General features: G+C 52.2%; 1 protein-coding gene across 1 annotated transcript in view; it reads left to right on the plus strand.

The window, feature by feature from the left end:
* Positions 1–24,264, plus strand: part of PCOLCE (procollagen C-endopeptidase enhancer) — a 69,587-nt gene extending 45,323 nt beyond the window's left edge. The window contains exons 2-9 of the mRNA XM_056554176.1: positions 17,492–17,600; positions 18,303–18,561; positions 18,653–18,777; positions 21,517–21,653; positions 21,832–22,169; positions 22,363–22,431; positions 22,534–22,707; positions 24,047–24,264. Coding sequence (XP_056410151.1) covers positions 17,492–17,600; positions 18,303–18,561; positions 18,653–18,777; positions 21,517–21,653; positions 21,832–22,169; positions 22,363–22,431; positions 22,534–22,707; positions 24,047–24,177 — 1,342 coding nt within the window. The 3' untranslated portion in view covers positions 24,178–24,264. The remainder of the gene's footprint in view (positions 1–17,491; positions 17,601–18,302; positions 18,562–18,652; positions 18,778–21,516; positions 21,654–21,831; positions 22,170–22,362; positions 22,432–22,533; positions 22,708–24,046) is intronic.
* The last annotated feature ends 252 nt before the right edge of the window (positions 24,265–24,516 follow it).

Raw genomic sequence — 24,516 nt, forward strand, 5'->3', positions numbered from 1 at the left:
GCTCTTTATCTCTTCTGTTAACGGAGAAAAATTGGACTGCACTGTGCGCTACTGCACTGAACCCCTGCCCATGAGCATTGGACTTCACCATGAAAAAATTAAATTTTTCCTTCTGCCTAACTGCACCTCTGAGGTTCTTCTCGGCCTGCCGTGGCTCCAACGTCATGCTCCCACCCTCGACTGGACCACCGGGGAGATCAAAAATTGGGGTCCTTCTTGTCACAAACGATGCCTCACATCTGCTCCCACTTGTCTAACCCCTGAGGTTCTACCTTTACCGGGCGCTCCCAAGGCTTACCAGGGCTTTTCTGATCTTTTCTGCAAAAGCAAGCAGAGATCTTACCTCCTCATAGCCTCATTCCTGGTACCACTCTGCCCCGTGGCAAGCTTCATCCTCTGCCCCCCTCCCCATTCCCACTTCTTCTGGAGTTCCTGCTGTAGATGAAGTAACCCAGGACTTCTCTGTTATCTGTAAGGAGACTCAAGAGTCGCTCCCACTGGCCTCGTCTCGTATGAAGGGACAAGCAGATAAAAAGAGGGGGAGACCTAAGGGGGGGTACTGTTACACCGAGCGCTCCGGGTCCCTGCTCCTCCCCGGAGCGCTTGCGGCATTCACCTCTGTGCAGCGCCCCGGTCAGACCCGCTGACCGGGAGCGCTGCACTACTGTCTCCGGCGGGGATGCGACCCGCGTAGCGGGACGCGCCCGCCCGCGGCTCGCATCCCAGTCTCCTCACCTACCCCGTCCTCCGTCCGCTCAGTCCCGGCACGCGCGTGCCGGCTCTCTGGGATTTAAAGGGCCAGTGCGCCATTGATTGGCGCCTGGCCCAATCAGTACCTCACACCTGTGCCCTCATTATAAAAAACCACTTCCCCTTCCTAGCATTGCCGGATCTTGTTGCCTTGTGCCAGTGAAAGCGTTTTGTGAATGTTCCTAGCCTGTGTTCCAGACCTTCTGCTGTTGCCCCTGACTACGACCCTTGCTGCCTGCCCTGACCTTCTGCTACGTCCGACCTTGCTCTTGCCTTGTCCTTCTGTACCACGCCAGTCTCAGCAGTCAGTGAGGTTGAGCCGCTACCGGTGGATACGACCTGGTTGCTACCGCCGCAGCAAGACCATCCCGCTTTGCGGCGGGCTCTGGCGAATACCAGTAGCAACTTAGAACCGGTCCACCGGTACGGTCCACGCCAATCCCTCACTGACACAGAGGATCCACCACCAGCCTGCCGAATCCTGAAATGATTATTACGGATTATTATAGATTATCACGGATTATTATAGATTAGATTATTATGGATTATCAAGAATTATTATAGATTAACACTGATTAATACTGATTAATAATCCATAATTTGATTAATAATCCATAATAATCTAATCTATAATAATACGTAATAATCTATAATAATCCGTAATAATCAGTATTAATCTATAATAATTTCTAATAATCCATAATAATTAAATCTATAATAATCCGTAATAATCTATAATAATCAGTATTAATCAGTGTTAATCTATAATAATTCTTAATAATCCATAATAATCCGTAATAATCTATAATAATCCATAATAATCAGTATTAATCTATACTGTATTTATCGGCGTATAACACGCACTTTTTAGGCTAAAATTTTTAGCCTAAAGTCTACCTGCGTGTTATACGCCGATAAGCCGCTGCAGTTCAATGATTTAAAGCGGGCGCTTTAAATCAATGAACTGCAGCGGCTTTGCAAGTGCAGAGACCGCCAGCGCTGCCGGCTTCTCTGCCCCTGCCTGCCCTGGGGTCTAGAGCCCTGCTGCCGGCCCTTCTCTCCCCCTGGCTATCGGCGCCGCTGCCCGTTCTCTCCCCCTGACTATCGGTGCCGGCTTTGCAGGTGCAGAGACCGCCAGCGCTGCCGGCTTCTCTGCCCCTGCCTGCCCTGGGGTCTAGAGCCCTGCTGCCGGCCCTTCTCTCCCCTTGGCTATCGGCGCCGCTGCCCGTTCTCTCTCCCTGACTATCGGTGCCGGCGCCCCATTGCCGGCGCCAATAGCCAGGGAGAGAGAAGCGGCGCCGGCAATGGGGCAGCGGCGCCGACAGACAGGGGGAGAGAAGGGGCAGCGGCACCTATTGCCGGCGCCGCTGCCCCGTTGCCTCCCCCCATCCCCGGTTGCATAATTACCTGTTGCCGGGGTCGGGTCTGCGCTGCTTCAGGCCTCCGGTGTGCGTCCCCTGCGTCGTTGCTATGCGCTGCACGGCGCGGCGCAATGACGTCACTCGTCATTGTGCAGCGCATAGCAACGACGCATGGGACGCACACCGGAGGCCTGAAGCAGAGCGGACCCGACCCCCGGCAACAGGTAATTATGCAATCGGGGATGGGAGAGGCAACTGGGCAGCGGCGCCGGCAATGGGTGCCACTGCGCCTTCTCTCCCCCTGGCTATCGGCGCCGCTGCCCCATTGCCGGCGCCGCTTCTCTCCCCCTGGCTATCGGCATCGGCGGCGCAATGGGGCGCCGGCACCGATAGTCAAGGGGAGAGATTGGGCAGCGGCGCCGATAGCCAGGGGGAGGGAAGCGGCGGCAACAGGGCTCTAGACCCCAGGAAAGGCAGGGGGAGAGAAGCGGGCAGCGACAGCCTCTCTCCCGCTGCCTTTCCTGGGGGTGTATCGGGGTATACGCATGCACACACATGCACCCTCATTTTACCATGGATATTTGGGTAAAAAACTTTTTTTACCCAAATATCCTTGGTAAAATGAGGGTGCGTGTTATAGGCCGGTGCGTGGTATACCCCGATAAATACGGTAATTCTAAATAATCCATAATAATCTAATCTATAATAATCCGTAATAATCTATAATAATCAGTATTAATCTATTATAATCCATAATAGTCTAGAACAGTGGTCTCCAAACTAAGGCCCTCCAGCCTTTGAATGTCCAGGCATGCTGGTAACAACAGCTGGAGGTCTACAGTTTGGAGAACATTGATCTATAATAATCCAGAGAGGCAAGTGGTCCGCCATGATGTCCAGCAGGTAGGGCCATTGGACCCAGGCGGCACCTTCACAGGGGTGGCAAATTGGCGAACTGAGATGATTTTTTTTCTTTAAATCAGATACCGTAATTTTTATTAAACTTTTTTAAAGCAATTTTACACACGCAAATAAAAGAAAAACATAAGAGAAGAAAAGGAGACTGCACTCACCATCCAGTGAACAATTTCTACGAGGCAGAGGTGGTTACGGGACAGTACTGCTTCGCACGATTAACATGCTTCCACAAGCCAACGGCTTGTGGAAGCACGTTAATCGTGCGAAACAGTACAGTCCCGTAACCACCTCTGCCTTGTAACATCTTATGCCTGTCCTCACGCTATGTATATGCCTTACTGCTGACAGTAAAGAAGTTGTTCACTGCATGGTGAGTGCAGTTGTTAGGTCTGGAACACAGGCTTTGGACAACACTAAACGCTTTCACTGGCACAAGGCAACAAGATCCGGCAAGGAAGTGCAGGGGAAGTGAGGTAATAAGGACAGGGAGCAGGTGGAAGCTAATTAGGCTGATTGGGCCAGGCACCAATCATTGGTGCACTGGCCCTTTAAATCTTAGAGAGCTGGCGCACGCGCGCCCTAAGGAGCAGAGCCGCGCGTGCCAGCACATGACAGCCGGGGGCCGGGACAGGTGAGTGACTTGGGATGCGATTCGCGAGCGGGCGTGTCCCGCTATGCGAATCGCATCCCCGCCGGCAATGTCAGTGCAGCGCTCCCGGTCAGCGGGTCTGACCGGGGCCCTGCAGAGAGAGAGATGCCGCGAGCGCTCCGGGGAGGAGCAGGGACCCGGAGCGCTCGGCGTAACAGTACCCCCCCCCTTAGGTCTCCCCCTTTTTTTGTCCGGTAAGTGCTTCAAGTGGGACGAGGACACTGGGAGCGATTGTAGGGTTTCCTCATCAAAGGCAGGCAGTTCAGAAGGAGTGGGAATGGGGAGGGAGGGCAGAGGGTGAAGCTTGGCACGGGCAGAGTGTTAGCAGGACGGGGGCTATGAGGAGGCAAAGCATAGTCCTGATAGGCCTTGGGGAGACCAGGTGTAGGAGGAGGCATTGAGGCTTGCCTGACGGGACTGGGAGCAGACGTGAGGCATTTCTTGCGGCAAGCAGAGCCCCAATTCTTGATCTCCCCAGTGGTCCAGTCAAGGGTGGGAGAATGATGCTGGTGCCATGGCAGACCGAGGAGGACTTCAGAGGTGCAGTTGGGAAGGACGAACAATTCAATCTTTTCGTGATGGGGTCCTATACACATTAAGAGGGGTTCTGTGCGGTAACGCACAGTACAGTCCAACTTCACTCCATTGACCGAAGAAATGTAGAGCGGCTTGACGAGACGGGTCACCGGGATGCAGAACTTGTTCACCAAAGAGTCCAGAATAAAATTTCCAGAAGCACCAGAGTCCAAGCAGGCCACGGCTGAGAAGGAGGAGTTGGCAGAAGGAGAAATCCGCACAGGCACAGTGAGACGTGGAGAAGCAGACTTTGTACCAAGAGACGCCACACCCACGTGAGCTGGGTGCGTGCGTTTCCCAGACGAGGAGGACGAATAGGGCAATCCATCAAGAAATGTTCGGTACTGGCGCAGTACAGACATAAATTGTTATCCCTACGGCGAGTCCTCTCTTCATGGGTCAGGCGAGACCGATCCACTTGCATAGCCTCCTCGGCAGGAGGCACAGGGGTAGATTGCAAAGGATACTGTGAGAGAGGTGCCCAGAGATCAAGGTTTTTTTCCTGGCGGAGCTCCTGGTGTCTCTCAGAAAAACGCATGTCAATGCGGGTGGCCAAATGGATAAGTTCTTGCAGGTTGGCAGGAATTTCTCGTGCGGCCAGCACATCCTTTATGTTACTGGATAGGCCTTTTTTAAAGGTCGCGCAGAGAGCCTCGTTATTCCAAGATAATTCTGAAGCGAGAGTACGAAATTGGATGGCGTACTCGCCTACTGAAGAATTACCCTGGACCAGGTTCAGCAGGGCAGTCTCGGCAGAAGAAGCTCGGGCTGGTTCCTCGAAGACACTACGGACTTCAGCGAAGAAGGACTGGGCAGTGGCTGTGGCAGGATCATTGCGGTCCCAGAGCGGTGTGGCCCAAGACAAAGCCTTTCCAGATAGAAGACTCACTACGAACACCACCTTAGACCGTTCTGTAGGAAATTGGTCCAAAAACATCTCCATATGTAGGGAACATTGAGACAAGAATCCACGGCAGAGTCGGGAGTCCCCATCAAATTTGTCCGGCAGGGACAAGCGGAGGCTAGGAGCGGCCACTCGCTGCGGAGGAGGTGCAGGAGCTGGCGGAGGAGATGGTTGCTGCTGTAGCAGTGGCAAGAGTTGCTGTAACGTGGCGGTCAACTGCGACAGCTGCTGTCCTTGTTGGGCAATTTGCTGCGATTGCTGGGCGACCACCGTGGATAGGTCAGCGAGACTTGGCAGCGGCACCTCAGCGGGATCCATGGCCGGATCTACTGTTACGATTCGGCAGGCTGGATGTGGATCCTCTGTGTCAGCGAGGGATTGGCGTGGACCGTGTCGGTGGACCGGTTCTAAGTTGCTACTGGTATTCACCAGAGCCCGCCGCAAAGCGGGATGGTCTTGCTGCGGCGGTAGCAACCAGGTCGTATCCACCGGCAACGTCTCAACCTCGCTGACTGCTGAGAAGGCATGGGACAGAAGAACTAGGCAGAGGCAAGGTCAGACGTAGCAGAAGGTCGGGGCAGGAGGCAAGGTTCGTAGTCAAAATAGGAATAGCAGAAGGTCTGGAACACAGGCTTTGGACAACACTAAACGCTTTCACTGGCACAAGGCAACAAGATCCGGCAAGGAAGTGCAGGGGAAGTGAGGTAATAAGGACAGGGAGCAGGTGGAAGCTAATTAGGCTGATTGGGCCAGGCACCAATCATTGGTGCACTGGCCCTTTAAATCTTAGAGAGCTGGCGCGCGCGCCCTAAGGATTGGAGCCGTGCGCGCCAGGACATGACAGCCGGGGGCCGGGACAGGTAAGTGACTTGGGATGCGATTCGCGAGCGGGCGCGTCCCGCTATGCGAATCGCATCCCCGCCGGCAATGTCAGTGCAGCGCTCCCGGTCAGCGGGTCTGACCGGGGCGCTGCAGAGAGAGAGATGCCGCGAGCGCTCCAGGGAGGAGCAGGGACCCGGAGCGCTCGGCGTAACAGCAGTCTCCTTTTCTTCTTCTATGTTATTCATATGACTGTATATTGGGGACTTTGCACCCCAGAATCCATGAACCAAGGCTAGGTTCACAGTGGCCAGTTGATAGCTGGGTGTCTTAACCCCCTCTAGCAGTGCAAGTGCCATTACCTTTGCTGTGACAAATAAAAGAAAACACCCCACAACCCACCCCACACAAAAAATCCCCATACAAACAAGCTGTCAAGAATCCACAATCCACTATCGGTATCTGAATTGTGGTAAGCCAGAAGGGTAGTGATATAGGGGTGTTGCAATGATGCTACAGGGTCTGGTGGTATTAACCCTTGGTTTGTCGTGATGCCAGGGTGCGGTTGTTTTGTATAGAAGGCCCTGCCGACAATCGGTCCACAAACGGCAGGATAATAAATGGAATGTCCACAGCAGATTTTATGAGATAACTGGAACTTTTACTGAACTTCTTATGCCAACAGTCTTTACAATTAAACAGTTTCTCTTGAGGTAACAGGGATGCAGGTTCCTCACAGGTTTTGCTGGGACTAATTATAGGATTTGAGTGGAATAGTAGTAACAAAGAATTTGTAGATAGAGCTTTATAACTCACGGTTTTAGTGGCTGCTGGTTCTTTAGGCTTTGGCCTAGTTGAGATGAATTGAGAAATGCTGATTGTGCTTGCTTTGGATCCGGGAGATAAGAGAGAGAATTTAGTGACTACAGCCCCTTATATACTATGGGGGCTGGACTAATCCCATTGGTTGCAAAGCCTGTAGGTCCTGAACCCAGAGAACTCTGGGTACATCACATGACATCATCACATGACCTAGGAAGGTCCTATACATTTGTACTACCTCTATATACATATTGTACAATATACAGGAACACATTTTATGCGAGGCAAACAAGGGGCAAGCGAACAAGGTCCTCTACCGGGGCACCACAGAAACAATTAGAATAAACAATGTAAGTGTCCATCCAAGCCTTCACAGGAGTTCATAGGGGTAGGCACCAACAGCGGGATGAACAAAGCTAATCAACCACATAAAGAGGTCTAACACAAGGGAGAACATTCAGACACAACAAAGAGCACATAAGGCCGTAGCGCACACCTCACACACAGGCACACCCACACTGAGCATACGTCTACTACATCCTATCAGGCGGGTAAAATGCTGCACCCAGTGGCCCACATATCAAATTTACTAGTAGCTTTTCACTTGACATATATCCCCTTCTCCAAACAAACTATTGGGGAGATTTATCATAACCCGTCCAGAGGGAAAGTTGCTGAGTTCCCCATAGCAACCAATCAGATAGCTTCTTTCATTTTTGAAAAGGCCTGTGAATAATGAAAGAAGTGATCTGATTGGTTGCTATGGGGAACTCAGCAATTTTTCCTCTGGACAGGTTTTGATAAGTCTCCCCCTATATGTGTGACTCTAGAGATCAGATCAGCAATGGTCGGAGAAGAAGCCTGAATCCAGTACTGAGCGATCAGTTTCCGAGCTTGGTAAAGAACACCCAAAATCCTCACCTCCATTCCCGATGGTTCCATTCCACAACCTATGAGACCTAGAAAACACACTGTAGGGAGGAGAGACAGGGTAACACCATAGACCGTCCGGAGAAGCTGTAACACATCACGCCAATAAATAGCCAGAAGAGGGCGGCCCCACATCATATGCACCACATGAGCTTCCATAACTCCTAGGACAGGCAGAATCAGCCCAACCCCCGATTTTGTGTAGGAACATAGGAGTCTAATATACTCTATGTAAGAGAAACAGTTGAGACAATCTAACGCCTCCGACAACGACAGATATGGGGTGAGTGCTAGCACTGTGGACCAGTCCTCATAAGTTAGGGAACCAAGATCCCTCTCCCACTTGCTACAAACCGTCAGGGGAAACCGCTCATAGTGGAAACTCAGCAATGCCCCGTACAACCAGGAGATAACCCCAACAGACTCCCTCTTTGTGACTACCGAATGAAGCACAGCGTTAGGATGGACAGTCAATTATAATGTCCCACTCTGCGCCTCATATACATGGCGTAGCTTCAAGTAATGGTAGAATGGCGAGTGGGGAAGGCCGAACTCCTCTTGTAGATGCCCAAAAGTGATGACAAACCCCCTGGGTACATAACTGCCCCAGGCAACATAAACCTCTCCTATCCCAAAATCCAACATCCACAAAAGAAAAAAAAGCAGGCAGACCAGGATTGCGCCATAATGGAGTATACCTAGTACAGCCCAACATAACTAACAGCTTCCGAGTATGACTCTAGAGCTTACATAGAAGCCGAGTAGTGGGATAGGACTCTGGAAGCCTAGTAAGGGCTCCATTTTCCAACATATGCAACGGTACATGACCCCCATGTTTAAGACCCTGAGATGATTTTTGACGCTTTTGCGACCCATGACGGACCTAGTCCTGACTTGAGCCAGTTCCATACCCAGCAGCCCCCAGCATTTCACTCCTGGCCGCAGGCCGCACACTGGGTGTAATCCTCAGTATCTGCTCTTATTCTGCATACACATATATATATATATATATATATATATATATATACTGCACAGTACCACTTCTCCGGTCCTGTATACTGGGTGTAACCCTCAGGTGGATCGGGTGTGGATCGTTCGTCAGTGCTGCTGCTGGGAGGCGATCTGTGTGGCTCCTGGTTCCTGCTCCCTTCTGTCTGGAGGGGAGTAGGTTTCTCGGGATGCAGGAGGAGAGCAAGACCCAGGCCTTTGGTTCCCGGAGTAGACCGGCGGGGACAGAGGAACCACAGCGACCAGCCTGTTCAGAGGGGGTAAGGAGACCTGGTGGGGGAAGCAGCAATGTTTTTCCTGCCCCCCCCCCCCCCCTCTGGATCCAAGCCACAGCCGAGAGGTTTTGGTGAAAAACTTGAATGTGAAGGATTGGGGTGTGCGGAGGCCCCAGGAGTCTGTCAGCGACTATAGCTCAAGAATTGCCTATTTTCTGCAGAGCTGAAAAGCGCTCGAGTGCGGGCAAACGCCATGTCCGGGAGCAAGCACGCAGAGGCCAATAAGGACATTACAAAGATAAAGTCTGAAATTAATGTGATTGAAAAGAAAAGGATGGACATTCAGAACAACAGCGGTCCTTTCCAGGAAAAACTAAGTAACCAGGAGAGGTTTGAGGAGATGAAGGGGTTAAGTGACCCTACGGCTGGAGCTGAGGAGGATGGTGACCCCACTATAACCCAGGATCCATCACAGGGGTCTCAGAGCGGGATCTGCCCCGGACAAGCACCTCCAGCCTCAGCGCCAGGATCCCAGAGGAGCTCGGAGGAGGACAGCAGTGACCCCGGGGGGGAGACTCATGGTGGTCGTTAGGGAGATGGAGTCTCCGGTACGGTTAGAGCGATTTACGTTTGGAGAACACCCTGTACCGGATGAGGAGGAGAGGAGGAGAAAGAGGAAAAGTGACAAAAAAATGGGTGAGTCAGTGTCATTTTCATATGTCCCCTTTTCCCCAGCTCCACCTAGTCAGGGACCTGCGGTGGGTTCTGTGTAGGGGAAGAGCAGTGGGCAGAGTATGGAGGTTCCTACAGGAGAGTCATGTGACATTGTTTCAGCTTGTAGTAGCGGTAAGAGTGTCGGGGCGATTTCGGCTATGATGCCGGACATGTTTGATGAGGTCAGCAGCCCAGCGGGAGGATGCTTTTCTTCAGATTAGGAGCGAGGGTGGAGATAGGCGGCACCATGGGGTGTCTAGTGGCAAAGTAGGCTCCGCGGTGGGGTCTGCGGCTGGTGTGTTGTTTGCTGTTGGGGTGTCACCTGCAGGGGCTTCTCGTGGGGGAACCTCATCTGCAGTTGGCAGGGATAATAAAACCAGCCAGGGCTGGACTAGCGATGGCGGCTGCTAAAGCTATTGAAAATATAAAGGGGACTGTCCTAAAACCCATGGGGGCAGGAGGTTCTATGGACAATATTATAAAAACTGTTTCTGCATCTGGACGGCCTCCGGCCCCAAAGGACTTTCCTGTGGCCGGTGAAGCAGAGGTGGTTCCTGACCAGTCAGAGTCTGTTACTGCGGCGGAGCAAGACTGATCAGGATCACCCGAGGACGCCGAGGTCACATCTGTACATATTGTAAATACTGTACAAACGGGGGATCTGTCTGTGGGGTCTGGTCCAGGACTGAATGGAGATGTGAATGGGGGAGAGGGAGTGAGGGAGGATGGGAGGCATGATGAGAGGATGGATGGAGAGGATGTGAGTGTGAGAGGGGGGGGGGTATGGATTCTGTAGTGAGTGTGAGAGGGGGGAGAGTATGGATTCTGTGGGGAGTGAAAGGGATGTTGGAGTGGTTGGTCCATCAGAGGTACCCAACAGGAGTTATGCCAGTGTTGCTGCCAGGTCACATGGGCCACATGAGAGTCCTGCACCCTCTGGTCCTGGGAATAGTGACCTTCAGAGACGCTTTCTGGAGGCCTTGCGGAGGGGGGATAAGTCTATCACTGTAGAGGGTAGAGAGGTAGAACTGTCCTTTTGGATAGAGGGGCACAACCTCTGGGCCTTCCGAGAGCAAAAGAGAGGAGAGGAGTCATGGTCACTCCCCACAGCCGGGTCACCAGGAGGAATGTGGTCCGTCTTAGGTGGTGGGGCAATGATACTTGTCCAAATAGGACAAAGGTGGTAGGGCTCCTCCTCAAGATGGATGTTACGCCGAGCGCTCCGGGTCCCTGCTCCTCCCCGGAGCGCTCGCGGCGTTCACCTTCTTGCAGCGCCCCAGTCAGACCTGCTGACCGGGAGCGCTGCATTAATGTTACCGGCGGGGATGCGACCCGCGTAGCGGGACGCGCCCGCTCGCGGCTCGCATCCCGGTCTCCTCACCCGTCCTGTTCCCCGACGGCTCAGTCCCGGCGCGCGCGGCCCCAATCCCTAGGGCGCGTGTGCGCGGGCTCTCTGCGATTTATAGGGCCAGTGCGCCACTGATTGGCGCCTGGCCCATTTAGTACTCACACCTGTGCCCTCTCTATATAACCTCACTTCCCCTTCCCAGTATTGCTGGATCTTGTTGCCTCGTGCCAGTGAAAAAGTTTCCTTGTGTGTCCCAAGCCAGTGTTCCAGACCTTCTGCCGTTGCCCCTGACTACGATCCTTGCTGCCTGCCCTGACCTTCTGCTACGTCCGACCTTGCTCTTGCCTAATCCCTTGTACCGCGCCTGTCTCAGCCGTCAGTTGGGGTTGAGTCGCTATCGGGTAGAACAACCAGGGGGTTACCTGCCACTGCAAGTCCATCCCGCTTTGCGGCGGGCTCTGGTGAAAACCAGTAACCCCTTAGACTCCGTTCCCCTGGTACTGCCCACGTCATCACCCCACTGACACAGAGGATCCACCACCAGTATCCTCACAGTACCCGGATCCTGACAATGGATTTCAGAGCAGGTGACATCTTTGCCCTGATACATCCTCATGGTACCCCATTTTTCAATGTCAGTTTAGTCCGGGCCGAAGGGCTTGAGCTCTTTTGGTCTTGGTACGAGCTGGCAAAGATAGAACCCGAGTGGCGAGATTTTGCTGTCCAGGCAATTTCTCGCCAGAATAACATCAAGAAAGTGACGGTATTAACATGTGACGAATCTCTTTCTTGCATAGATATCATGACCTGGATTGGGCGGTATGGAGAGGTGGTCAGCATTCCCCAGAAGAACAGGGATTAATTCGGTATCTGGTCGGGGGCCTGGACCTTCACGGTTAAGTTGAAGGTTTCAGGTAATTCTGTCATCCACATTCCCTCCTCAACTTTTCTGGGGAGGGACAGGATCCTGGTTTTCTACCAGGGACAGCCGAAGGTCTGCCATAGGTGCGGTGACCCGACACACTTCAGCGTACAATGTAGGGTCCAGAAGTGCGCGTTGTGTGGAGGGATAGGACATCTCGCTGCAACCTGTGGGGACATTCGTTGTCACCTGTGTGGTGACCTTGGTCACCCTTTCAGCCGCTGTCCGGTCTCTTTTGCCAATGCCGTCGAATCTCCAGCTGGGGTTAGCCGAGATGCTGGGGAGGGTACCGGTGGAGCCGGGGAGACTACTGGTCCAAGGAAGAAAAGAATGACACCTTCTAGGCTGAGGCATTTGGAGGCATGCCAAAGGGAAAGGTGGCAGCTGAGGTAGCTTTACCTGACCCTGAGATGGTGGATTCTGCTGAGGACCTGAGGGATGGTGAGCTGGAGAAGGAGGCCAGGAGACTGGATAGAGAGGAGGAGGAGGAGGAGGAGGAAAAAAGGGCCATCACTGCTACCTCCTCTCCAGCAGAGAGTATGGATGAGGAGAGCAAAGAGTGGCTGAAGAATAAGAGGAAATCGGGTGCCAGAAAAAAGAGGGTGAAGAAGAGGAAGGAGAAGGTTTCCTCTTCTTTGGAGTGGTATCATTTAGTCCCCCTCACCCTTGTCCAGGTACCAGCGGAAGGATCTACCGGCTCCCCTCTGGTAGATAGCCCTAACCAGTACCAAGTCCTCAGGGATGATATCTCTTCCTCAGATGAGGAGGCTGGGGACGAGGTGCCGGTGTCCGAAGTGAGGCCTTCGGGAAGCGTCAAGCCTTCTTCTCTGGTAACAGGGGAGGGCTGTTCCAGGACCATGTGAGGTGCAGGAAGTGACCTCTGGAAAAGTATTAATGTCGCCAGCATAAAGTCAGATGCAGCAAGATTTGCGGCCTTTGATTTTCTCGGACGAAAATGTATTTTTGCAGGAGACCAGGTTAACAGATCTAACTGCTATCCATAAGGCGAAGCTTGAGTGGCGCAATGGGCCCTCTCACTGGTCTCTGCGACCGAGCCGTATAGCGGGGTGGCGGTTCTTTTTAAAACCGCTCAGGTAGAATGCAGACGTGTAATCGAGCTAGAAATAGGGAGATGTCTGGTATTAGAAGTCCTCATGAAGGGACAAGAGCTCCGCCTTATAAACATCTATGGTCCACAGACTGGGTGGGACCGGAAATGTCTTTCTATGAGGATTAAGCCCCTACTTTTTGCTAGCCGGCAGGTCATCTTTGGAGGAGACTTTAATACTGTCACAAGGTCTCGTGATAGGGGAGGCTCCAGAGATCGGCTAGATTACGATAGCGTCGCCTTGAATAGAATAGCTAGTGAGTCTCGTCTGGTGGATGTCCACATCCGGCACACCCCAGGTCACAGTGGGTTCACTTACTTTAGAGGTAGAGAGATTAGGTCTAGGATAGATAGTTTTTTTTTAAGGAGGAGTCTGTCTCTTCACCTTTACAGGTTGTGGAGGTAGAGTTCTCCGACCACTGTTTATGTTTCCTTTGAATATTTCAGAGACGCCCAGGATGGGAAGGGGATTGTGGAAGCTGAATTTGTCTCTCCTGGAAGTCCTTTGAGGAGTTTTTGCAGAGCCAGGTACCATTACTGGACTTATGCAGCACTAAGTCAGAGTGGTGGGAGATGTTCAAAAAACGGGCAGCGAGATTTTTCTGCCAGACTGCAAACCTTAGGAGTCTGAATAGGGATCGCCTCTATCAGGAACTAAGGAGGAAACTCGAGGTTCTGGTCTCGACCGGAGGTGACCGAGAGGAAATGCATCTTTGGTTTTCGAGAGGGATTTCGGGAAGTACCGCTTGCCCGACCCTTGCCGGAGCTGTAAGATGTCAGTGGATTGTAAGATCGTGACCGGCCTGATCAATTGTACAGGATCTCTGAACAAGTCCAGATCGGGGATCCTGGAGATCGTCAGAGCCTTTTACTCGCACCTCTTGGGCAAGAGGGATCTATATCAGGGCATGATTTCGGCTTTCCTGGCTGATGCCATTTCCCAGTCAGACCTAGACCCCTCTCTTAATGTTTTGACAGAGAAGATCAGAGAAGCGGAAGTGAAGCTGGCGATTGAGAGGCTTGCCCTCAAAAAGTCGCCAGGGCCGGATGGCTTAACATCCGAGTTTTATAAGACCTTTAAGGATACTTTGGTTCCCCTCTTGACTGAAGTAATAAATGAGTGTCTATCCTCGGGCACTCTGCCGAAGTCAATGAGGAGGTCGGCTCTGATCATCCTGTGAAAGACTCGGCCCGCATTGAGAATTGGCGTCCCATAGCACTTCTCAATGTGGACAGAATGATCCTGGCAAAAGTGCTCTTCAACAGGTTGGTGAAATTTGCACCCAGCTCCTTTCGGGGTCCCAGCACTGCTCTGTTCCCGGTCGTAGCACTTTTAGTGCGGTGCTGGGTGTCCATGAGGCCGTGGAGCAGGGTTGGGCTGGTTACTGTAAAGGGTTTCTGCTGTCCTTGGACCAGGCAAAGGCTTTTGATCGAGGTGATCACGAGTATCTCTGGTCCACTCTTTTGATATACGGTCCGCCGGTGGGGTTTGTGGATTGGCTGAGAACTGTATGCAGGGGCTGAGACTTTTCCATTGGTAAACGGTTGGGTGGGCCGCCCTTTTGGGGTGGAGTCTGATGTGCGTCAAGGCTGTCCGTTAAGCACTTTGCTTTATGTGTTCGCGATCGACCCCTTCATTCGAAGGATCGATCGGGGACCGTTGGCGGGGGTGAGGATGGACCCGGCGGTGCCGGATTCTGCCTTAAGGGTAGTGGCATACGCTGATGACGTCTCCATTTTTGTCTCTTGGCAAGGAGAGGCGGAGTGGGTGATGTCGGAGGTGGATTGCTACTCGGAGGCATCCGGGTCTAAGATTAACCGGGACAAGCGCAAAAGTCTTTGGTTGGGAGGTGGAGACCCTGAGCTTTTTCTCCCGGACACCCTCCCTGTGCCCCAGGAATCTGCAAAAATTCTGGGCATCAAATTTGGTCCCGGGGATTACCCCACATGAAATTGGGAAATCAGACAGGAAGATGTCTACAAAAGAGTGGAACAGTGGAAAGGTTGGTCTTTGACCTTTAGGGAAAGGGTCTTCTTGATCAGGTCTTTCTTCCTCCCATTGTTAATCAATTTGGGCAATGTCAGCCTTTTGCCAGAACCTCTCTTGGCCCGGGTCTACAGTCTGTTCTTCCTAATGTTGTGGGGGAACAGACTGAACCCAATTAAGAGGGAGGTGACTTACCGCACGAGGAGACTAGTTGGGTTAGGTATGGTCAACCCGGTGGTATTCCTAGTGAATACCATTTTAAAGGCCAATATATAGAACCTCTGGACAGAGATGGCTCCTCCGTGGGTAGTCTCTTGCCGGAGATGGTTTCAGCCCTTCTTCCAGGAATGGGAGAGAGGCGGTCAAGTGAAGGATCTTCGAAAGCCACACGGGCATCTCCCGATTTATGCTGCACTGGTTCTGAAGGTCATCAGGAGGTGGGGGCTGGGGAAGGTAAGAACTCTGCCGAGGAAAATCCTCGATAACAGGGTCTTGCTGACTCATTTCCAGAAACCACTGGCCCTCAAGGATTGCCCAGGTTGGGATCAAGTGATTGGGTTGGCTCTTTTAAATTCACCTAGGATCCCCTTGAAGTTTTGGGACTTGGCCTGGCGAGGCTTCCATGGTAAGCTATATGTAAGGGGCAATCTGAAGTACAGGAACTCCGATGAAAAGGGTTGTCCCCGGGAGGAGTGTGGGAGTGTGCTGGAGGACATGGACCACTTCCTGCTTCAGTGCCCTTTTATTATAGAGGTATATCAAACGGTGGGAGCTTCCATCGGCTGGCTGCCCTTTCCTATGCTGGGTGGCTTTAAGGGGCCTTCAAAGATCTGGGTGTCCGTGACCCATGCAGTGGGTGGTCAGGTATCACACGTGGCAAGCGAGGTGTTTAGTGTCGACGACACAGAAAATCCTCCCCCTGGACGTGGTTTGTAGGAACACTCTCGGTGACCTGGTGAAGGTTCGTTCTTTGGAGTATGAAAGGTTGGGGGCATTTGCAGCCTCTTCCCTGTAGAGGGGGTTCACCTTTAAGGTGCCCTAACCAAGTAGTCTCCTCCCTGGTGATGGGCTGAAGCTGTCACCAGACATTTTTGTTTTGTTTTGATCAAGATGAAAAGATGTAGGCGGCTACAGACATCGTGTTGTATATATGTATAGGGGTTGAATATATGTATAGGGGTTGTATATATGTATAGGAGTATTAAGAGTATTATGAATAAGGTTATAATATTTGATTTATATTTTGTGTATATTTTTGTGTAGGTTATAGGGAAGGTGGGGGATATTATGAATAAATTCTTATTTTAATATTGATTATTGTTTTTTGTGTGTGTATATTATATATATAAAAAAATTGTATAGGTATAAGTTCTGTGGGTGTATAGGTATGTGATGTGTATATAGGTTGTGGTGTATATAGTTATATAGGTTTGTGGTGTATATAGTTATATGGTTTTGGTGTGTATATATAGTAATGTGATGTGACTGTATATAGGTATGTAGTGTGTATATAGGTATGTAGTGTGTATTGTCCTGGACCAGAAGGGATTGTGTTTGTGATATTATGATTTGCTATGTATTAGGTTTATTTGATTATCATTGTTATGGATGTTATGTTGGTTTATGTTTTGTACTTTATATAAAATAAAAGAGTTCCTCGGTATCTGCTCTTATTCTGTATATGGACACTGTACAGTACCACTTGCATTATCAGTTCTTTTTGCACTGACCCCATAGTACAATAGATAGGGGCAGGTACTCACTTGTAGTCAGCTGTCGCCCCTGGTGGTGGTCTTTGGTATATATGTGTACGGATCTATATATACCATTCCAGTGATTACAGCTCGGAGAAAAACCAAACATCTCAGGAATGTCGCCTCCCGCCTCTATATATAAACTATCATTTAGCCCGTTGTTCCCCAGTGTGCCTCCAGTTGTTGCAAAACTACAACTCCCAGCATGCCCGGACAGCCACAGGCTGTCCTGGAATGCTGGGAGTTGTATTTTTGCAATAGTTGGAGGCACCATGGTTAGGAGAGCCTGATTTAGCAAGTGCACAAGAACTCCCCATGCTAGCCTCTGCTTTTTGAAGAATGGTGCAATTCCCCGGCACCAAGTTGTTTAACCACATAGTAACCGCAGCAGCGTACACATAATCTAACCGTAATTGCCATAGTATTACGCACTGCAAAGGTCGGCACTTGGCCCCCACCACCACTTTATAGCTGAGCCGTTGCTATAGATCTAAGTGAGATTCAACATGGCGCCAGGGAATCCCGTCTAACACTGATCTCCTCCATGTAACCTCCTTAAGGTTTTCTATGGAGATAACATGGCTGTGTGTTGGGTTTTATACACCTGCATACAATGGTTTCGGCTGCAACACCTGAACATATGGTGGGTTGCACATACTTTTCACCCTTTAGTGTTATATTACACCCTCTGCTCCTCTATCCACAGGCCGGAGTTTCTGTGCGGAGGAGACATCTCCGGAGAGTCCGGCTACATCGCCAGTGAAGGATTTCCCAGCAATTACCCTCACAACAAGAGATGCGTGTGGAAGATTACGGTAAGAGAGTATAATAGAGTCATCAGAGGAAACAGAGACTCTGGGACAGGGCAGAGATCTCTGCTGGAGACACAGGAGACTCTGGGACAGGGCAGAGATCTCTGCTGGAGACACAGTAGACTCTGGGACAGGCCAGAGATCTCTGCTGGAGACACAGTAGACTTGGGGGCAGGGCAGAGATCCCTGCTGGAGACACAAGATACCTAGAGACAGGGCAAAGATCCCTGATGGAGACACAGGAGACCCAGAGACAGGGCAGAGATCTCTGCTGGAGACACAGGAGACCCAGAGACAGGGCAAAGATCCCTGCTGGAGACACAGGAGACCCAGAGACAGGGCAGAGATCTCTGCTGGAGACACAGGAGACCCAGAGACAGGGCAGAGATCCCTGCTGGTGACACAGGAGACCCAGAGGTAGGGCAGAGATCTCTGCTGGAGACACAGTAGACTCTGGGACAGGGCAGAGATCTCTGCTGGAGACACAGGAGACTCAGGGGCAGGGCAGAGATCTCTGCTGGAGACCCAGAGACAGTGCAGAGATCTCTACTGGAGACACAGTAGACTCTGGGACAGGGCAGAGATCTCTGCTGGAGACACAGGAGATTCGGGGACAGGGCAGAGATCTCTGCTGGAGACAGAGGAGACCCAGAGGCAGGGCAGAGATCTCTGCTGGAGATAAATGTGACTTATGTCTCTGTACAGGTTCCCGAAGGTCATGTGGTCATCCTCTCATTCCGTTTACTGGACATGGAGTCAGACCCCACCTGTCGCTATGACTACCTGAATATATACAATGGCCATGACACCAGCTCTCAGCGCCTGGCCCGAGTGTGCGGAACGTTCCGGCCCGGAGCTCTCATGTCGTCTGGCCCCCAGATGATGCTGGAGATGGTGGCCGATGATGGGACTGCAGGACGAGGGTTCCTGGCCTGGTACAGTGCTGGGGCTCCACAACAGGCTGGTGAGGGAGCGCCTCCTGCAGAGTGACCCAGAGGGTGCAAATGTGGTGGTAACAGACTGCACAAAGTAACCCTATAATATCTGTATTACAGACAGTCAGCTCTGTGGGGGTAAGCTGGAGAAACCCCAAGGAAGTATAGCGAGCCCCAACTGGCCCGAAAACAACTACCCGAGTGGTGTAAGCTGTTCCTGGCATATCGTGGCTCCAAAAGATCAGGTGAGGACCACCAGGGAAGATGTGTGCAGGCCATTACGATGTACACTGACACCACTCGTTGTTTGTGGGGGTCCGGAGACCATTACGATGTACACTGACACCACTGGTTGGTTGGGGGGGGGGGTCCGGAGGCCATTACGATTTACACTGACACCACTGGTTGGTTGGGGGGGTCCGGAGGCCATTACGATGTACACTGGCACCACTGGTTGGTTGGGGGGGGGTCCGGAGGCCATTACGATGTACACTGGCCCCACTGGTTGGGGGGTCCGGAGGCCATTACGATGTACACTGACACCACTGGTTGGTTGGGGGGGTCCGGAGGCCATTACGATGTACACTGACACCACTGGTTGGTTGGGGGGGGGTCCGGAGGCCATTACGATGTACACTGACACCACTGGTTGGTTGGAGGGGGGTCCGGAGGCCATTACGATGTACACTGACACCACTGGTTGGTTGGGGGGGGGGTCCGGAGGCCATTACGATGTACACTGACACCACTGGTTGGAGGGGAGGTCCGGAGTCCATTACGATGTACACTGACACCACTGGTTGGTTGGGGGAGTCCGGAGGCCATTACGATGTACACTGACACCACTGGTTGGTTTGGGGGGGTCCGGAGGCCATTACAATGTACACTGACACCAGTGTTTTTTTTGGGGGGTCCGGAGGCCATTACGATGTACACTGACACCACTGGTTGGTTGGGGGGTCTGGAGGCCATTAGGATGTACACTGACACCACTGGTTGGTTGGGGGGTCTGGAGGCCATTACGATGTACACTAACACCACTGGTTGGTTGGGGGGGGGGGGGTCTGGAGGCCATTACGATGTACACTGACACCACTGGTTGGCTGGGGGGGGTCCGGAGGCCGTTACGATGTACACTGACACCACTGGTTGGTTGGGGGGGTCCGGAGGCCATTACGATGTACACTGGCACCACTGGTTGGTTGGGGGGGTCCGGAGGCCATTACGATGTACACTGACACCACTGGTTGGTTGGGGGTGTCCGGAGGCCATTACGATGTACACTGGCACCACTGGTAGGTTGGGGGGTCCGGAGGTCATTACGATGTACACTGACACCACTGGTTGGTTGGGGGGGATCCGGAGGCCATTATGATGTACACTGACACCACTAGTTGGTTGGGGGGGTCCGGAGGCCATTACAATGTACACTGACACCACTGGTTGGTTGGGGGGGGGGGTCCGGAGGCCATTACGATGTACTCTGACACCACTGGTTGGTTGGGGGGGTCCGGAGGCCATTACGATGTACACTGGCACCACTGGTTGGTTGGGGGGTCCCGAGGCCATTACGATGTACACTGACACCACTAGTTGGTTGGGGGGGTCCGGAGGCCATTACGATGTACACTGACACCACTGGTTGGGTAGGGGGGTCCGGAGGCTATTACAATGTACACTGACACCACTGGTTGGTTGGAGGGGGGTCCGGAGGCCATTACGATGTACACTGACACCACTGGTTGGTTGGGGGGGTCCGGAGGCCATTACGATGTACACTGACACCACTGGTTGGATGGGGGGGGTCCGGAGGCCATTATGATGTACACTGACACCACTAGTTGGTTGGGGGGGGGGGCCCGGAGGCCATTACGATGTACACTGACACCACTGGTTGGTTGGGGGGGGGGGGTTCGGAGGCCATTATGATGTACACTGACACCACTGGTTGGTTAGGGGGGTCCGGAGGCTATTACAATGTACACTGACACCACTGGTTGGTTGGGGGGGGGGTCTGGAGGCCATTACGATGTACACTGACACCACTGGTTGGTTGGGGGTCCGGAGGCCATTATGATGTACACTGACACCACTAGTTGGTTGGGGGGGTCCGGAGGCCATTACAATGTACACTGACACCACTGGTTGGTTGGGGGGGGGGTCCGGAGGCCATTACGATGTACTCTGACACCACTGGTTGGTTGGGGGGGTCCGGAGGCCATTACGATGTACACTGGCACCACTGGTTGGTTGGGGGGTCCCGAGGCCATTACGATGTACACTGACACCACTAGTTGGTTGGGGGGGTCCGGAGGCCATTACGATGTACACTGACACCACTGGTTGGGTAGGGGGTCCGGAGGCTATTACAATGTACACTGATACCACTGGTTGGTTGGAGGGGGGTCCGGAGGCCATTACGATGTACACTGACACCACTGGTTGGTTGGGGGGGTCCGGAGGCCATTACGATGTACACTGACACCACTGGTTGGATGGGGGGGTCCGGAGGCCATTATGATGTACACTGACACCACTAGTTGGTTGGGGGGGGGGGGGCCCGGAGGCCATTACGATGTACACTGACACCACTGGTTGGTTGGGGGTCCGGAGGCCATTATGATGTACACTGACACCACTGGTTGGTTGGGGGGGTCCGGAGGCCATTATGATGTACACTGACACCACTAGTTGGTTGGGGGGGTCCGGAGGACATTACGATGTACACTGACACCACTGGTTGGTTGGGGGGGGGTCCGGAGGCCATTACGATGTACACTGACACCACTGGTTGGTGGGGGGAGGGGGGGATGTGTCTGCAGGCCATTATGATGTACACTGACACCACTGGTTGGTGGTGGTGGTGGTGGGGAGGGGGGGGGGTCCGGAGGCCATTATGATGTACACTGACACCACTGGTTGGGGGGGGGGGGGGTCCGGAGGCCATTATGATGCACATTGACACCACGTATTTCCTGTCTCAGGTAATTGAGCTGTCATTTGGAAAATTCGACATAGAAGAAGATAGTTATTGCCGATACGATTACCTTGCCATATTTAATGGTGGAATGACGGACAACAGCCTGCAAATTGGCAAATTCTGTGGAGACACCCCTCCGAAGTGAGTATGGGAGAGAATACAGCAGTAGTGACACAGATATGACGGGATCACAGCAGAACGTGGGCTCAATATTGTTCAGGGTCTATGTGAAGAAAATGTGAACACAATATTCAAAAAGTGGCGTTCTCGGCGGGATGAAGATGCCCTAGATGACTTATGTGACGCTTGTCTCTTCCAGCACAATCTACTCTGACGGGAATGAGATGCTGGTCCAGTTTGTCTCTGACCTCAGTGTCACGGCCGATGGCTTTGAGGCCATCTACAGGATGAAACATGCTTCCGAGGTGCAGAAGAAGACCACAGAGACGAAGGCCACCACAAGTAGTGCTGGACGCCCAGACGGAACAAAAGCACCCCCAAAAGCTAAGCCCACCCCAAAACCCACAACTAAACCCACCAAAAAACCCACAGCTAAACCCACCCAAAAACCTACAGCTAAACCCACCCGGAAACCGAAACCCACCAAACCTGCCAGTACGGCAAAGCCTAAAGTGAGAGCATCGGCATCACCCGGAGGTGAGGGGGCATTCATGTCTGGCCGGGGGCAACCAGAGTGCCTCCAGCTGTTGCAAAACTACAACTCCCAGCAAGCCCAAACAGCATTTTGCTGTCCGGGCATGCTGGGAGGTGTAGTTTTGAAACAGCTGGAGGCACCCTGGAAGGGAAACACTGCTGTAGTTTCAAGAGTCTTAATTCTGCTTCATTTTAGATGCCAAGTGCCCTGAGAAATGCCGTAAGACCGGGACATTAGGAAACCACTTCTGCGCCAACCAGTTTGGTAAGAACCTGGGGCCGGGGTCTGAGGGCAGTTATCTCAGGGTGCAATACTTACCATACGGGTGAGATGACCTAAAGTGACCAATGTCTCGGCTCCGTACAGTGCTGACCGGGACCGTGAAGACCCTTGTGAAGGGCGAGGTGGAGGGCACGCTGCTGGCCAGTGTCAACGTCATCCAGACCTACAAGACCGGGGAGCTGAGCGTTCAGGAGGCCGGCAAGACCATGAGCGTCCAGGTCATCAACGAGTGCCCCAAGTGCCCCATCCTGAAGAAGGGTAGGTAGACGGGACAGAGGTGTAATGATCTGCAGAATATATCACTATGTATCTGATAGGAGGTAGAGAGGACAGGGCAATGTTCTGCAGATCTGTAGAGAAGTAAGAGGTGCAATAGTCTGCAGGATATATCACTATGTTTCTGATAGGAGGTAGAGAGGACAGGGCAATGTTCTGCAGATCTGTAGACGAGACAGAGGTGTAATGATCTGCAGGATAAATCCCTATGTATCTGATAGGAGGTAGAGAGGACAAGGCGATGTTCTGCAGATCTGTAGACGGGACAGAGGTGTAATGATCTGCAGAATATATCACTATGTATCTGTCAGGAGGAGAGAGGACGGAGTGATGTTCTGCAGATCTCTAGAGTGGTCAGAGGTGAAATAATCTGCAGGCTATATCACTATGTATAAAGATGTAGTGATGCTCTGCAAGACAGATCACTACGTCTCAGGTGTTAGGATGTTCTGCAAGATATCTCTGTGTATCCGGAAATGGTGATGCTCTGCAGCCTATATCACAGTGTATCAGGAGGTATCGATGCTCTGCAGGATATATCACAGTGTATCAGGAGGTGGCGATGCTCTGCAGCCTAAATCACAGTGCATCAGGAGGTATTGATGCTCTGCAGGATATATCACTGTGTATCAGGAAGTAGTGATGTTCTACAGGATATATCACTGCGTATCAGGAGGTAGCGATGCTCTGCAGGATATATCACAGTGTATCAGGAGGTAGTGATGCTCTGCAGGATATATCACTGTGTATCAGGAAGTAGTGATGTTCTACAGGATATATCACTGCGTATCAGGAGGTAGCGATGCTCTGCAGGATATATCACAGTGTATCAGGAGGTAGTGATGCTCTGCAGGATATATCACAGTGTATCAGGAGGTAGCGATGCTCTGCAGGATATATCACTGTGTATCAGGAGGTAGCGATGCTCTGCAGGATATATCACAGTGTATCAGGAGGTAGCGATGCTCTGCAGGATATATCACAGTGTTTCAGGAGGTAGCGATGCTCTGCAGGATATATCACAGTATATCAGGAGGTAGCGATGTTCTGCAGGATAAAGCACTGTGTATCAGGAGAGTGATGCTCTGCAGGATATATCACAGTGTATGATGAGGTAGCAATGCTCTGCAAGATATATCACTGTATCAGGAGGTAGCAATGCTCTGCAGGATATATCACTGTATCAGGAGGTAGCGATGCTCTGCAGGATACATTACAGAGTATCAGGTGGTAGCGATGTTCTGCAGGATATATCTCTGTAACAGGAGGTAGCGATGCTATGCAGCAGCATGTGATCCGGCGCTCTTCTTTGTCTCTGCAGGTGCCAGTTACCTGTTCATGGGCGGTGTGGACGCGGACGGTCGCGGTCGGATCGTTGGCAACAGTTTTGTGATTGGATACCGCGCCCAGCAGCACCAGATCCTCAGCAACATCGCCAAGAAGCCATGCTAGTGCCCCGTGTGGTCATATACTGCACTGCGCTTGCTTAGCCTCATCTCAATGATGTCATCTCCTCATCCTGCAATAAACCGACCACAAACCGTATCGGGCCAATCTGTGCGACCGTACCGCGCCAATCTGTGTGACCGTACAGCGCCAATCTGTGTGACTGTACAGCGCAAATCAGTGTGACCGTACAGAGCCAATCTGTGTGACCGTACAGCGCCAATCAGTGTGACCGTACAGCGCCAATCTGTGTGACCGTACAGAGCCAATCAGTGTGACCGTACAGAGCCAATCTGTGTGACCGTACAACGCCAATCTGTGTGACCGTACAGCGCCAATCTGTGT

This window comes from Hyla sarda, unplaced genomic scaffold (assembly GCF_029499605.1).
Source record: "Hyla sarda isolate aHylSar1 unplaced genomic scaffold, aHylSar1.hap1 scaffold_59, whole genome shotgun sequence".
Classification (NCBI taxonomy): Eukaryota; Metazoa; Chordata; class Amphibia; order Anura; family Hylidae; genus Hyla; species Hyla sarda.